Source organism: Lontra canadensis, unplaced genomic scaffold, assembly GCF_010015895.1.
Source record: "Lontra canadensis isolate GAN:19392208 unplaced genomic scaffold, GSC_riverotter_1.0 scaffold1160, whole genome shotgun sequence".
Taxonomy (NCBI): domain Eukaryota; kingdom Metazoa; phylum Chordata; class Mammalia; order Carnivora; family Mustelidae; genus Lontra; species Lontra canadensis.
In genome coordinates this window covers 1,425-15,254 of record NW_022632144.1, presented here as the reverse complement: position 1 = coordinate 15,254, position 13,830 = coordinate 1,425, and the positions used below count along the sequence as shown (strand labels likewise).

The window sequence follows — 13,830 nt, the reverse complement described above, 5'->3', positions numbered from 1 at the left end:
CTATTGTAAAGAAAAGGAGCAGCGGGTGAAAGCACAAGGGTAAGGGATGGTGGAGAGTGGGGAGGATGGGGGTTGGGAAGGGGGGGTGAGAGTACTTATATATGTGTTTAAGTTTAGGGGATCCTTTATAGGTTTTAAAATTCAGTATGGAAATATGTAATTTTATAAATTATAAATTGTTTTTACACTTTTACAGTTCGAACTCACACCATTATTACTTGCTGTAAATGAAAACAAACACCAAATGGTGGAATTGTTAATAGGAAAAAAAGCAGATGTACATGTGGTTGATAAGTCGAAAAGGTACAGTAGTTGTTTTTTTTTTTTAAACCTTATATTGTTCTAGGGTGGTAAGAATTAAGTCAGAAAGATTAACTTAATAAGAAGAGGATTAATTTATAATTATATAGTGAAAAATGTCGACATGTCATCAGTTACGCAGAAAACAATTGTTCTGATGAGGCAACATGAAGAACAGTATACGGCAGAATTTATATTCCTTCATATTATTGACTGATGTGATCTGCAGTTTTTTTTTTTCTGCCATATGATTTTATGTTAGCTAAATGGGTTTCATATTAGTTTTATTATAAAATGTGGACTCCTTTTATTTTATGAAACAATACTGAACTTCATAACCCTTTTATAGTTTTTTTGGAAACATCTACTTCGTATATATTTTCCTTAAAAGATGCATATTAAACATAAATAGGAGTTGTTTTATCTTTTGAATGATTCCTTGCTTTAAATTGCCTTTTTAAAAAATTTTTATTTATTTATTTATTTATTTTAAAGATTTTATTTATTTATTTGACAGATGGAGATTACAAGTAGGCAGAGAGGCAGGCAGAGAGAGAGGAAGGGAAGCAGACTCCCTGCCGAGCAGAGAGCCTGATGTGGGGCTCGATCCCAGGACCCTGAGATCATGACCTGAGCCGAAGGCAGAGGCTTAACCCACTGAGCCACCCAGGCGCCCCTAAATTGCCTTTTTTTTTTTTAAAGAATACTGATGTTAGATGATCCCTAAGTGATTATTAATTACTATTACCAGATAGTGTGGGCTTATCATCCTTTTTCATGTTCAGTATATATATATTTTTGTTTTGTTTTGTTTTGTTTTGTTTTGTTTTCATTGGTAAGGGTAGAAGGATGAAAGATAACTTTAATTGAATAGATTTTTCTTTTAATGAGGACAAATCATAGGTGGGTGATAAAGAGAAAAGAGATGGACTTTAGATTGATACAAGACTTGGTTTAATTCCTTTCCTACTTGCTGGGTATGTGACTCTGGAAACATGACTTAGCATCACCAGATACGTTCTCTGATATGAAAAGGAGGATAATATATCCTTCAAGGGTTGTTGTGTGTAAATAATATCTTATATATATAGTATTTAATTTAGTGCCTAACACATGCTTATCTTAGTATCATTAACTGCAACTATGACTCTTTTATTACTGTTAGTATGAATGCTGTTATTTTAAGCCTGCAAGTAGCTTTTTGTTTTTTTAATTTTTTTTATTTTTAAATATTTTATTTTTTGAGAGAGAGAGAGAGAGAGAGAGAGCATGAGCAGGGGAAGGGGTTAGAGCAGGGAGCCAGACGGGCTTAATTCTAGGACCCCAAGTTCATGACTGAGCTGAAGGCAGACGTTTAAATGACTGAGCCACCCAAGCACCCCTGCCAATAACTTTTTTTAAAAAAGATTTTATTTATTTATTTGACAGACAGAGATCACAAGTAGGCAGAGAGGCAGGCAGAGAGGGAGGGAAAGCAGGCTCCACTCTGAGCAGAGAGCCCGATGTGGGGCTTGATCCCAGGACCCTAAGATCATGACCTGAGCTGAAGGCAGAGGCTTAACCCACTGAGCCACGCAGGCACCCCTGCAAATAACTTTTTTTACAGACCTGTCCTCTAGAAGGCTTGGAAGTACACTGAATCAGCTTAAGGAAACAATGGGGAATTCTTTTTTAAAATCTTCACTTGTTCAGTTAAGTGACCTCAGCATAGTTTCTTGTTCATCAAATGACTTTAAACTAGCAACTTCTACTCTCATACCAAGGTGGGACAAGAGGCTTCTTTTTTGTCTTTTAATTTTAGCCATGGAGGTAATTTACAAAGATAAACCCTTGAACTTGTTAATGGTCAATTCTGTACTGACAGGCAAGATATTAACCTGGTAAAGTATATGAAATTTGCTGTTTAGATAACTCTAAGTTCCTAAGGGTGAAGTTGTGTCTCTGTTATTTTAGAACAGCCCTCATGCTTGCTGCAATTTCTAACTCTCCGGATGTAGTCAGGCTTCTTCTTCAGCAAGGTGTTAATACCTCTTCTCAAGATGAATGTGGATGGACGGCAGGACACTATGCTGTTTTTGGTGGATTTGATGTGTAAGTGTTTACATTAAAATGTTAGTTATTACTAAAGTGAAGTTTAAGATAATTGAACTCTTAGTTCTTTTTTTTTTTTTTTAAAGATTTTATTTGCTTATTTGACAGAGAGATCACAAGTAGATGGAGAGGCAGGCAGGGAGAGAGAGAGAGAGAGAAGCAGGCTCCTCGCTGAGCAGAGAGCCCGATGCGGGACTCGATCCCAGGACCCTGAGATCATGACCTGAGCCGAAGGCAGCAGCTTAACCCACTGAGGTACCCAGGCGCCCTGAACTCTTAGTTCTTATGTAACAGATGAGAGTTCGTAGTTTGATTCCGGCAATTTTGGGACCGCAGTGAGTTAGCCCATGTCACTTGCCAGAAACCAAGACAAAGGCTAGACTAGTCAGCATTAGAAAGGAGTGCAGGATTTTTTTTTATCTCAGGACTATTGAGACCTTTATCTTTAGGGATCCTAACTGTATCTGTTTCACTCCAAGGATAACTGTTATGCATGGGGTACAAAGAATGTTACATTTGTGTTTTTATTCCTTCCTGCCTCCCTCCCTCCCTCCCTCCCTCCCTCCCTCTCTTCCTCCTTTCCTTTCTTTGTAGATTTTATTTATAATTATTTCAGAGAGGGACAGAGTAGGGACAGAGGAAGAAGTAGATTCCTTGCTTAGCAGGGAGCCTGACGTGGGGCTCAATCCCAGGACCCCAAGGCTGTGACCTGAGCTGAATGCAGATGCTTAACCAAGTGCCAAGTGAGCCACCTGGGTGCCCCAACATCACCTTATTTTTTTTCCCCCTTAACTAGTTGCGTCCTGAGATGCTCAGTTTAGTAGAAAACCCTATCCTTTCCCTTGAGCGTTATCTCCTATTCTTTCCCCCTTGAATTTTCCAAGAACCTAAGGAGTTCCCTAAGACCAAAGAGTCCATCCTCTTTCTCAAGTCATTTGGAGGGAAAAAAGGACATTCTTATCATTCCCTTGTTTTCTTTGATTCTATTGCTGCAATATTGCTGTGTGGTGCCTTGGTGACTCAGTTGGTTAAGTGACTGTCTTTGGCTCAGGTCATGATCCTGGAGTCCCAGGATTGAGTCCCCCCAGGTGGGCTCCCTGCTCAGTGGGGAGTCTGCTTCTCCCTCTGACCCTCCCCTCTCTCATGTTCTCTCTCTCCCTCTCTCATTCTCTCTCTCAAATAAATATCTTAAAAAAAGAAAGAAAAATAAAGAATTTATTTTTTGAGAGAGAGAGAGAGCGAGAGCATGAGCAGGGGGAGGGGTTGAGTAGGGAGCCAGATGTGGGGCTCAATTCCAGGACCCCAAGATCATGACGGAGCTGAAGGCAGACACTTAAATGACTGAGCCATCCAGGCACCCCTGCAAATAACTTTTTATACAGACCTGTCCTCTAGAAGGCAATTTTTTTTTTTTTCTGCAGTCTGGTTATGATTGACCTTTGCTCCCAGGATGCCCTTGCTGATCCGCATTCCTCAGTCTTCACGGTGACCCACAATGAGACTTCAAAGTTACAACATTTTTTAGTTTACGACATATGCTTATATGCTCAGCTGCTATTCCAAGGCACCAGCACCCTTTTCTGGCTGCTGGGCCCCCTGGCTTTAGCCACACACACCCTTCCCTTCACACTCAAAAGCCTTACGTGAAGCCCATATGTTAGCGCAGACCTTCATAATGAAGTACCGCTTGAGGATTTCGCTTGTCTATCCTGCTAGCAGATGGTAGTCGGGACCCTTCTAAGCTGTCAAAGAGGTTCAAATAATGCTACGGGAAGAGCCTGGACTTTCCTTTCTCCTTTGTTACTAGGCCTGTATCTCAAGCCTGCTTTAAATCCCGCGGAGCGCCTTTCCTTATGAGGTGATGAAAGGTCTCATACTGCCCTTCCCAGAGTGGTGGGCGTCACGCTTCCCAGAGGCCATGTTTTGGGTATAATATTTCATTAACTCCTCTTAACAACGTTGTGAAATTAGGCAGTAAGATGCTGGTTTTATAGAGGAAGACTTGGAGCCAGAGAGAAGTGGCTCATCCAAGAGCTAATAGCTGTGGTTATAGAGTTAGGACCACTGAGATCAAGACACGTTCCGTTATGGCACGCTAACACTACTAGTTGCTAAATTACTACTTCATGACTAGTTCACCTTACTTTGAAGTATGTGGGGTAATTTAAATTTTGATATTAGCTCTGATATTATTCAAAATACTCTTATGAATTTGATATATTTGGTAAATGTTTCTCATATCAGTATTAAAATAGTAACATTGTTTATCACCCTTTTTATATGTAGCAATCGCCAAATAATTGCCAAACATACGGAAGAAAGACTTAAAAATTTTTCGCAAAATAACAATCCAGGTAAGACTTTTCAGAGTGAAGTACTTTTGGTGGTCACATAGATGAAGTCAGAGTAAGAAAGTTTTGATAATGAAAGAGCAGTGGGAAAAAAAAAAAAACAACCAATGTGTAAATTGTATAAGTTCACTTTCTTGCTTTCTTCCTTTCTTTCTCTTTCTCTCTCTCCCCCCGCTCTCGATTTTACTTATTTATTTGACAGAGAGAGAGAGTGAGAGAGCACAGGCTGAGGGACAGGGAGAATCAGGTTTCCCACTGAGCAGGGAGCCCAATGTGGGACTCAATCCCAGGGTCCAGGGATCTTTACCTGAGCTGAGGCAGATGCTTACCCAACTGAGCCACCCAGGGGCCCCTATTTTTTTTTTTTCTTTCTTAATATCTTTCTTTTATTTTTTTAATTTCTTTTCAGTGTAACAGAATTCATTGTGTATGCACCCCACCCAGTGCTCCAAGCAATACGTGCCCTCCCTAATACCCACCAAGAGGCTCAACCAACTTCCCACCCCCTGCCCCTTCAAAACTCTCAGGTTGTTTTTCAGAGTCCATAGTCTCTCATGGTTCATCTCCCCCTCCAGTTTCCCTCAATTCCCTTCTCCACTCCATCTCCCCATGTCTTCCATGTTATATGTTATGCTCCAGAAATAAGTGAAACCATGTGATAATTGACTCTCTCTGCTTGACTTATTTCACTCAGCATAATCTCTTCTAGTTCCATCCATGTTGCTACAAAAGTTGGGTACTCATCCTTTCTAATGGAGGCATAATACTCCATAGTGTATATGGACCACATTTTCCGTATCCATTCGTCCATTGAAGGGCATCTTGGTTCTTTCCACAGTTTGGTGACCGTGGCCATTTCTGCTATGAACATTGGGGTACAATGGCCCTTCTTTTCACTACGTCTGTATCTTTGGGGTAAATACCCAGTAGTGCAATTGCAGGGTCATAGGGAAGCTCTATTTTTAATTTCTTGAGGAATCTCCACACTGTTCTCCAAATTGGCTGCACCAACTTGCATTCCCACCAATGGTGTAACAGGGTTCCCCTTTCTCCACATCCTCTCCAACACATGTTGTTTCCTGTCTTGCTAATTTTGGCCATTCTAAGTGGTGTAAGGTGGTATCTCAATGTGGCTTTAATTTAAATCTCCCTGATGCCTAGTGATGATGAACATTTTTTCACGTGTCTGATAGCCATCTGTATGGCTTCACTGGAGAAGTGTCTGTTCATGTCTTCTGCCCATTTTTTGACATGGTTATCTGTTTTGTGTGTGCTGAGTTTGAGTAGTTCCTTATAGATCCTGGGTACTGTCATTGGCAAATATCTTCTCCCATTCTGTAGGTTGCCTCTTTGTTTTGTTGACTGTTTCCTTTGCTGTGCAGAAGCATTTGATCTTGATAAAGTCCCAAAAGTTCATTTTCACTTTTGTTTCCTTTGCCTTTGGAGACATATCTTGAAAGAAGTTGCTGTGGCCAATGTCGAAGAGGTTACTGCCGATGTTCTCCTCTATGATTCTGATGGATTCCTGTCTCATATTGAGGTCTTTTACCCACTTCGGGTTTATCTTTGTGTACGGTGTAAGAGAATGGTTGAGTTTCATTCTTCTACATATAGCTGTCCAGTTTTCCCAGCACCATTTATTGAAGAGACTGTCTTTAAGCCAGCATTAACCAGATCCCCAAACCCGGCAAAGACCCCACCAAAAAAGGATAATTTCAAACCAATATCACTGATGATTATGGATGCTAAGATTCTCAACAAGATCCTAGCAAATAGGATCCAACAGCACATTAAAAAGATTATCCACCACGACCAGGTGGGATTCATCCCTGGGTTGCAAGGATGGTTCAACATTCGCAAATCAATCAATGTGGTAGAGCAAATCAATAATAGAAGAGAGAAGAACCACATGGCTCTCTCAATTGATGCAGAAAAAGCATTTGACAAAATCCAGCATCCATTCCTGATTAAGACGCTTCAAAGTATAGGGATAGAGGGAACATTCCTCAACTTCATAAAATCTGTCTATGAAAAACCCACAGCAAATATCATCCTCAATGGGAAAAAGCTGACAGCTTTCCCATTGAGATCAGGAACATGACAAGGATGCCCACTCTCACCACTCTTGTGTAACATATTATTAGAAGTCCTAGCAACAGCAATCAGACAACAAAGAGAAATGAAAGGTATCCAAATTGGCAATGAAGAAGTCAAAATCTCTCTCTTCGCAGATGACATGATACTTTATATGGAAAACCCAAAAGACTCCACCCCCAAACTACTAGAACTCATACACCAATTCAGTAATGTGGCAGGAAACAAAGTCAATGTACAGAAATCAGTTGCTTCCTTATACACTAACAATGAAAACACAGAAAGGGAAATTAGAGAATCGATTCCATTTACTATAGCACCAAGAACCATAAGATACCTGGGAATAAACATAACCAAGAGGTAAAGGATCTGTACTCGAGAACTACAGAACACTCCTGAAAGAAATCAAAGAAGACACAAAAAGATGGAAGACCATTCCATGCTCTTGGATCGGAAAAATAAACATTGTTAAAATGTCTATACTGCCTAGAGCAATTGGAAAGCCATTCCAATAAAAATTCCACCAGTATTTTTCAAAGAGCTGGAACAAATAATCCTAAAATTTGTATGGAATCAGAAGAGACCGCAAGTTGCTAAGGAAATGTTGAAAAAGAAAAAAAAAATTGGTGGCATCACGTTACCTGATTTCAAGCTTTACTACAAAGCTGTGATCACCAAGACAGCATGGTACTGGCATAAAAACACACACATAGACCAGTGGAACAGAGTAGAGAGCCCAGATATGGACCCCCAACTCTATGGTCAAATAATCTTCGACAAAACAGGAAAAAATATACAGTGGAAAAAAGACAGTCTCTTAATATCTTTCTTAATTGTCTAGTTTTCAGAATTATTTAAGAATTTAAATACTGTCATGAACAATAGCAACAAATCCATGAGAGAGACTGGACTCCAGGAAATAAACTGAGGGTTTCGGAAGGGAGGGGGTGTGGGTATGGGGGAACTGGGTGATGAGTATTAAGGAGGGCACGTGTCATGATGAGCACTGGGTGTTATACGCAACTAATGAATCATTGAACACTACATCAGAAACTTACGATGTAGTATATGCTGGCTAACTGAACATAATTAAAAAAAAAAGTACCTCAGTGTGAACAACAACAAAAAAGGAAGTTAATTGTAGGCAATTTAAAATATGAGACATTAGTGTCTGAAAAGAAATTCATTATTTTAGTCATGACCCCTAAAATCCCTTATATCTTTGTGTAAATAAGAGAAAGATTTTTAAGTTAGTATGTTTTATACTTCCTCTATAAGCATATTAAAACAAATTGAGCTTGTTATGAAAATGGATCTTTTAATTTTTTTTTAAGATTTTATTTATTCACTTGACAGACAGAGATCACAAGTAGGCAGAGAGGCAGGCAGAGAGAGAGGAGGAAGCAGGATCCCCGCTGAGCAGAGAGCCCGATGTGGGGCTCGATCCCAGGACTCTGAGATCATGACCTGAGCCGAAGGCAGAGGCATTAACCCACTGAACCACCCAGGCGCCCCTGGATCTTTTAATTTTTACAAGTGGATTACATTTAGTAAATATTATTACATACTGATTTGTCTCATTAAAAAAGGAGCTATCCTTAAAACTGGGAACTCTACAATACCTTCCTGGTACCGTAAACAAATAGCAAAAATACGAACTGGAAAACTTAGCTAGTATGCAACAATACCAGTGAGACTATTTTTTTTCTTTAAAGGTGACTGTCTATGGTACAGAAATCAGAAAAGAAACGCCTTGAGAAGCATAGGTTGTTTTACATATTTTTGTATCCACAAGATCTCACCATTAACAACTTCATTTCTCATTAGTAAAAGAGAATGAGATATATTGACTTTATTAGAACAATGTTTTCTTCTGTTTGTTGCATAATTGTCATGGTAGTGTAATTTGTTTTTAAAGATTTTATTTATTTATTTGACAGAGAGAAATCACAAGTAGGCAGAGAGGCAGGCAGAGAGAGGAAGGGAAGCAGGCTCCCTGCTGAGCAGAGAGCCCGATGCGGGGCTCAATCCCAGGACCCCGAGATCATGACCCGAGCCGAAGGCAGAGGCTTTAACCCACTGAGCCACCTACGTGCCCCGTGATAGTGTAATTTTTTTAGAACACGATACTCTGTTGCCATTAGTAAAGAGATTATCATAATAAAAATTCAACCGTTCACAATAACAAAAATGCTACCATTGCTCCCTAGATGTGGCACCTAGTGCATTGTACAATCTGAAATGCCTGAAGAAAACTTTAATTTAGTAGACGTTTATCAAAGAAAATCTGTAGGTTGGTTTGGTTTTGCAATTTACTCATTTTCATTTGTTCACTTAGCAAATAACTATCAAGTGTCTTTTAGCTACTGTTACTCTGATGTAGAATACAAACATTCAAAAAACACAATTCTTACCCTCCAGGAGTTTGTTATTATCATTGTCATTTTTATTATTTATTCTATTTTTACTACTTTATTTTTATTATTTACTTTATTCCATGCTTCCTATGTGCCAGAGTCCCCTAGTGCTTATAATTATCATGTTATTTTTTTTTTAAAGATTTTATTTATTTATTTGACAGACAGAGATCACAAGTAGGCAGAGAAGCAGGCGGGGGTGGGGGGGGGGAAGCAGGCTCCCTGCTGAGCAGAGAGCCTGATGTGGGGCTTGATCCCAGGACGCTGGGATCATGTCCTGTGCTGAAGGCAGAGGCTTAACCCACTGAGTCACCCAGGCGCCCCTTTTGTTATGTTTTTATTTAATTACATATTTTATTTAATATGTAAGTTGATAGTGAGGAATTAGAGTTTTAGGAGAGTGGGTAGAATTTAAGGTAAGTATACAGACTGAGTAGTAAGTTTGCCAGGTAAAGAGGCAGAAGAACCATGTTTGGCAGGAGAAACATCCATCAAGATTACATGTTTTGCAGAGGGAACAGCAGTGCGGACACTCAGATGTATGAGTGAACTTTGGAGCACTTGGGAGCAGTTCAGTTTTGCTGGTACAAAAAGTGTGCTGTGGAAATGGTTGGAATGAGTGAATACTTAGCCAAGGCAGGCTAATGAGTTTTTCAGTACCTTGGAAAGGTGTAGATCTTACCCTGTAGACCTTGGGAAATTCATCAGGTCGAATGCTTTTAGCTGCAAATAATAGGTGACTTATAATAGTGACCAAAACGAGGCCACCTGGGTGGCTTAGTCAGTTACGCATTGACTCTTAGTTTTAGCTCAGGTCACAGTCTCGTGGGTCATGAGATCAAGCCCCACATCCCACTGGGCTCTGTGCTCAGCATGGAGTCTGCTTGACGATTCTCTTCCTCTGCCAATCCCCCCATTTGTGCACTATCTCTTGCACACGTTCACTCTCTCTCAAATATATAAATCTAAAAAATGCAAACCAAACAAAACAGTGACTAAAACAATAGGAACTAGAATTATTTTGATGGTTCAGTGATGTCACCAGGATCCCAGTTGTCTCTTTTTAGCTTTGAGGTTGGCAGTATTTTATATGTCCTTTCCTGATTGGCTAATTAGCAACAGTTTGAGACATAGTCTCACATGAGAATATCCAGTGACTGGAAGGACTGTTTTTCTTTATATGTTTCTTTTTTTTTTTTTTTTAAAGATTTTATTTATTTATTTGACAGAGACAGACAGAGAGGATACAGCAGGGGGAAGTGGCAGAGGGAGAAGCAGGCCTCTTGCTGAGCAGGGAGCCTGACGTCGGTCTGGATCTCAGGACCCTCGAATCATGACCTGAGCCGAAGGCTGACGCTTAACAACTGTACCACCCAGGCACCCCTATATGTTTCTTTTAAATAGAAGAAAACTCAGAGGCTTGCAGCAACTTTCCTCTAACATCTTATAAGCTAGGTTATATCACATGCTTGTTCCTAAACCAGCTGCTGGTAAATCAGGTACTGTGATTAGCTTAGAATAATCATTTCTTCTTTTGGTGCTGGGGTAAGGCCACCTTCTTCGTGTTTGGGAAAATAAATATCCAAATAAAGTTGTGGTTCTCCAGCAAGAATGAAGACTATGGCATGGTTACTGGGGAGGGAGCCAGCAGTACTTGATGCAGGGATTCACTGGAGAATGTGAAGCAGAAGGGTAATAAGATTAGATTTGAACTAGGGCCTTCTGGTGGTGGCACAAAATCGCGATCACCAAGCTTTTTCCCTAAAGGGCCAGATACCCCTGTGGTTTCTCAACTACAAGTACCATTAGAGTGTGAGAGCAGCCGTAGCAATACGTATGTGAATAGCAAGAACCAACCATCTGGTTCTGTAAATAAAGTTTTATGGGAGCACAGTCACATGTGACTGGTCCGACTTGGCCTGTGGCCATGGTTTGGTCACCCCTCATGTGGAGGATAGATTGGAAAAAACCATGTAAAGAGACTGGAAGATAAAGGACGCTTATATTTCCTTAGTCTAGTATCAGTCCATTATGAAATGTTCACTCCTCTATACTGAAAAAGTCAGGAGGCTCAATTTATTCAATTTACAATGTTGTTCTTTTTCTAGGCCTTATGTCTTTTTTAATTTAAAACTTTTTTAGTTTAAAACTTTTTAAAAGATTTTATTCATTTATTTTTAAAACTTTTTAAAAGATTTTATTTATTTGAGAGAGAGCACAAGTGGGGCAGAGGGGCAGAGGGAGAGGGAGAAGCAGACTCCCCATTGCGCAGGGAGCCTGATACGGGGCTTGATCCCAGGACCCTGAGACCATGACTTGAGGTGAAGGCAGACACTTAACTGACTGAGTCACCCAGGGGCCCCCTTTGTCATTTGTTTTGCTTAAAAATTTTTTATTCATTTAAGAAATAACAATATTAGTTGGTGGCTTTTTTTTCCTTCTGGAAGTCATCACTTAAGAGCTCATGTTTGAGTAGGGCAATGGGAGGGGAAATATAAAGCAGAGATAGAAAAGAGGTATAGTTAGTACAATTTCATGATTATTAAATGTAGAAAGGGGAGAGAGGGGGATGCCTGGGTGGCTGAGCCATTTAGTGGCTGCCTTCACAGGTCATGATCCCAGGGTTCTGGGATAAAGCCCCACATTGGGGTCCCTGCTCCATGGGAAGCCTGCTTTTCCCTCTCCCACTCCTCCTGCTTGTGTTCCCTCTCTCACTGTGTCTCTCCCTGTCAAATAAATAAAATCTTTAAAAAAAAAAAGGAGTGCTTGGGTGGCTCAGTGGGTTAACTATCTGCCTTCAGCTCAGGTCATAATCCCAGGGTCCTGGGATCGAGCCCCGCATTGGGCTCTCTGCTCAACAGGGAGCCTGCTTCCCCCTCTCTCTCTGCCTGAATCTCTGCCTACTTGTGATCTCTCCCTTTCTCTGTCAAATAAATAAATAAAATCTTAAAAAAAAAAATCTTAAAAAAAAATAGGAGAGAGGAAATCTTAGAAGAGTTATACATTTCCAGGTTGTGTACTAACATTTAAATTGGCCATGAAGAATGAGTAGGACTTTATCGGAGTGCAGTGGGAATAGGGATGACCAGGTATTTTCTATATATGTTGAATTTGATGGAATATCCATGTAGTATATTTTCAGTAATTGGATAATTGAATACTAGGAGTTTCTAGCTGGAGATAGAGCATCAAGGTTGGAGGTGCTGATTTGAAATAATCTGATTAGAATTATTAGGCAAAGTCATAGCTTGGACAAAGATTGAGTTTGTCCATGATGGAAAACATATAGAAATAGATGAAGGCCAGTGAGCAAAGCCTGGGAATACCAATATATAAGAGGTGGACGGAGGTGTAAGACTTAGTAGAGAAGACTGAGGAGTGGCTGGGGAAACACAGGAGAGGAATTAGAGGAAATGTTGTTGAAAAATGAAAAAAAAATATTTCAAGGAGTATTAATTGTATCAAATAAAATCACTAAAAAAAGTTGGATTTAACTTTTAAAAGCTCTTTGGTGGTAACCTTTTCAAAAGAACCATTTTTGAGTTGTAAGGTCTGTTATTTATGTGATTGGTACATTCTTTGTCCAAATACGGAAAAATAACACATCAAGTAAGGTCCTCCCTAACTTTTTTGTAACTGCAGTACCTACCTGGACAGGGTCAAGTCAAGTCAAGTGGAAATGGTCTAGCCTGGTGAATAGACTGGCCAACATTTTCCATAATTGTCAAAACCTAGGGGTCAAGTGTGAGGAAAAGTGTTGTCTTTCTTACCTGTTTTGTGTAGAGATACTTGAGCATTTCTTCAAGTCCCTGGTACACTCTCCTGGATGAATGCTAGAGCAAAAATCTGGAAGCAATAGGCAGGAAGCCACTTTCAGGCCCTATCTCTGATATGGAATCACGATGCAGCTGTATTTTGACAGTTTTAAATTTTGATCAGAAATACTTTATACAGACCAGCAGTTTGGGAGAAACTGACCACTTTTAAGTATTTTATTGCAGGAAACTAGTATAATATCAAGGAGAAAATATAAGGTGATATGCTGAATATAGTAGTCTCACTTACTAGGGATTCTGTGTCAGTTAAAAAAATTCAGTACTGGACTATTTTTGTTAGTGCTGTCTCTCTCAATCCTCTTTTATTTGCCTTCTGATATCTCCACTTTTACCGCTCCTTTCTTAATTTCATCTCTAAAGAAAGCGCCAAGGAAAACTGTCTTAGGATCTGTCACAATTGGAACACATTTCTACCATATGTATATTTCCTTCTAAGGTAACAGGCTACCCCATCTAAAATGTATTTCATATTTTGTTGTTTCTTATGCTAAACTTCTTTGTACCTGTACCACAGTGGCAGAGTTAGTGATGATGTTTGGCCAAGATTGAAAGCATTTTCTGGATTATCGGAAATTTTTACCTGATAACAGTTTTAATGTGACATGCTTTTATATTTTTTCAGAAATTGGTAAACTGTGGCTTAACAAGAATATGTGGCCAATTAGATTGACAAGTTTTTAACCATCTATTTATATAAGATAACTCACTTTGTTTCCCCCCAAATGAGTCCTGTTGATCTTT

General features: G+C 39.7%; 1 protein-coding gene across 1 annotated transcript; it reads left to right on the top strand.

Annotated features, from left to right (window-relative positions):
- The first annotated feature begins 200 nt into the window (after nt 1–200).
- Nucleotides 201–13,298, top strand: LOC116863428 (ankyrin repeat domain-containing protein 7-like). Its single transcript, XM_032850879.1, has 4 exons — nt 201–303; nt 2,254–2,391; nt 4,678–4,745; nt 12,896–13,298. Exons 1-4 carry the CDS (start codon nt 245–247, stop codon nt 13,081–13,083), a joined length of 453 nt encoding a protein of 150 aa, XP_032706770.1. The 5' UTR covers nt 201–244; the 3' UTR covers nt 13,084–13,298.
- Nucleotides 13,299–13,830: the final 532 nt, after the last annotated feature.